This window comes from Rhagoletis pomonella, unplaced genomic scaffold (assembly GCF_013731165.1).
Source record: "Rhagoletis pomonella isolate Grant_MI unplaced genomic scaffold, Rhpom_1.0 Rhpom_scaffold_26842, whole genome shotgun sequence".
NCBI classification, from domain to species: domain Eukaryota; kingdom Metazoa; phylum Arthropoda; class Insecta; order Diptera; family Tephritidae; genus Rhagoletis; species Rhagoletis pomonella.
Window position 1 is genome coordinate 1 of NW_023485289.1, and position 1,122 is coordinate 1,122.

At 42.1% G+C, this 1,122-nt stretch overlaps 1 protein-coding gene across 1 annotated transcript; it reads left to right on the forward strand.

The window, feature by feature from the left end:
* Positions 1–243: 243 nt before the first annotated feature.
* On the forward strand, positions 244–934 carry LOC118732746. The gene is made up of 2 exons (XM_036461860.1): positions 244–868; positions 930–934. The coding sequence occupies exons 1-2, from the start codon at positions 244–246 to the stop codon at positions 932–934; spliced, it is 630 nt and encodes a 209-aa protein (XP_036317753.1).
* Positions 935–1,122: the final 188 nt, after the last annotated feature.

The window sequence follows — 1,122 nt, forward strand, 5'->3', positions numbered from 1 at the left end:
TTTTTGATTTTTGGCCGTCTACGAACAAGCTGGACTTTTGTTGGGTAACATATAAAATACTAAATAAATCGAAAAAAATATACAGTCAATCATTGCGTTTTTTTGAAACATTTGCTGGTCCTTCAAACCGGATCGCCCGGCGTAAATATACTATAATAATATTTTACGAATTTTTGTGCGTTTTTTGGGTTTTTTTTTTGGTAAAATTGGCCGTACGGCTTACGAGTTTAACCTCCTGATACAATGAATCGCCTGATCCAGCAACGCGGCTTTTGCAAGGGGCAAATAACTCGTGCGCATGCAACTGTGGCTGAAGTGGTAGAAGCGAGTACGTCAGTGGAAACCTTGGAGTATCGCTTAGCTAAGCTGAATGCAAATTACGAGCGTATTATTGAGCTTAGCGAACACCTTTGCACATACAAGGATGAACCTGATTACATCGATCCGGCCACAGATGTGGTGGAGTATGAGGAGAAACACTTTTACACGCATTCTGTACTTTTTCAAGCGTTAAATCAGCTTCGAAAAGAAACAAAACCGTCTGCTGTTGATGTAACCGCTTCTGAAACATCAATAGAATGCCTTGTTTCCAGCCAAACTAAGTTTTTGGAAAAATTACGTGAGTCAAGTAGCCACACGGAATTACACCTGGAAAAAATAAAGATTCCTACGTTCTCGGGAAACTATGAAGATTGGCGGCAATTTTGCGACTTGGTTTTGGTCTCGATAGATAAGCGTGCGAATCTGACCAACTGTCAAAAGTTTCACTATCTGAAATCATACTTGGATGGTGAAGCATTGAATTTGGTCAAACATATTACCGTCACAGACGACAATTACAAGGAGGCGTGGGAGCGATTGGTGCAACGTTACGACAAGAAGCCGTTGATTGCCCGCTCATTTATAAGCAACTATCTAGCACTTCCTAGCGTAAGCGGATCGAGTGTCGCTGCGTTACGAAAATTGGTCGATGGGGCTGATGAGGCCATTCGCGGGTTGAGTGCGCTTAAATGCATCCAGCGTGACCCGTGGCTCATACATATTCTTCTAACGAAACTTGATACCGACACACGACAATTTTGGGCAGAAAGCAAAGTGTCTAGCAAAGAAGATGTTACTATT

What these genes read in the sequence shown, in the direction of transcription:
- LOC118732746 (XM_036461860.1), top strand. Translation starts at nt 244, where the DNA reads ATGAATCGCCTGATCCAGCAACGCGGCTTTTGCAAGGGGCAAATAACT.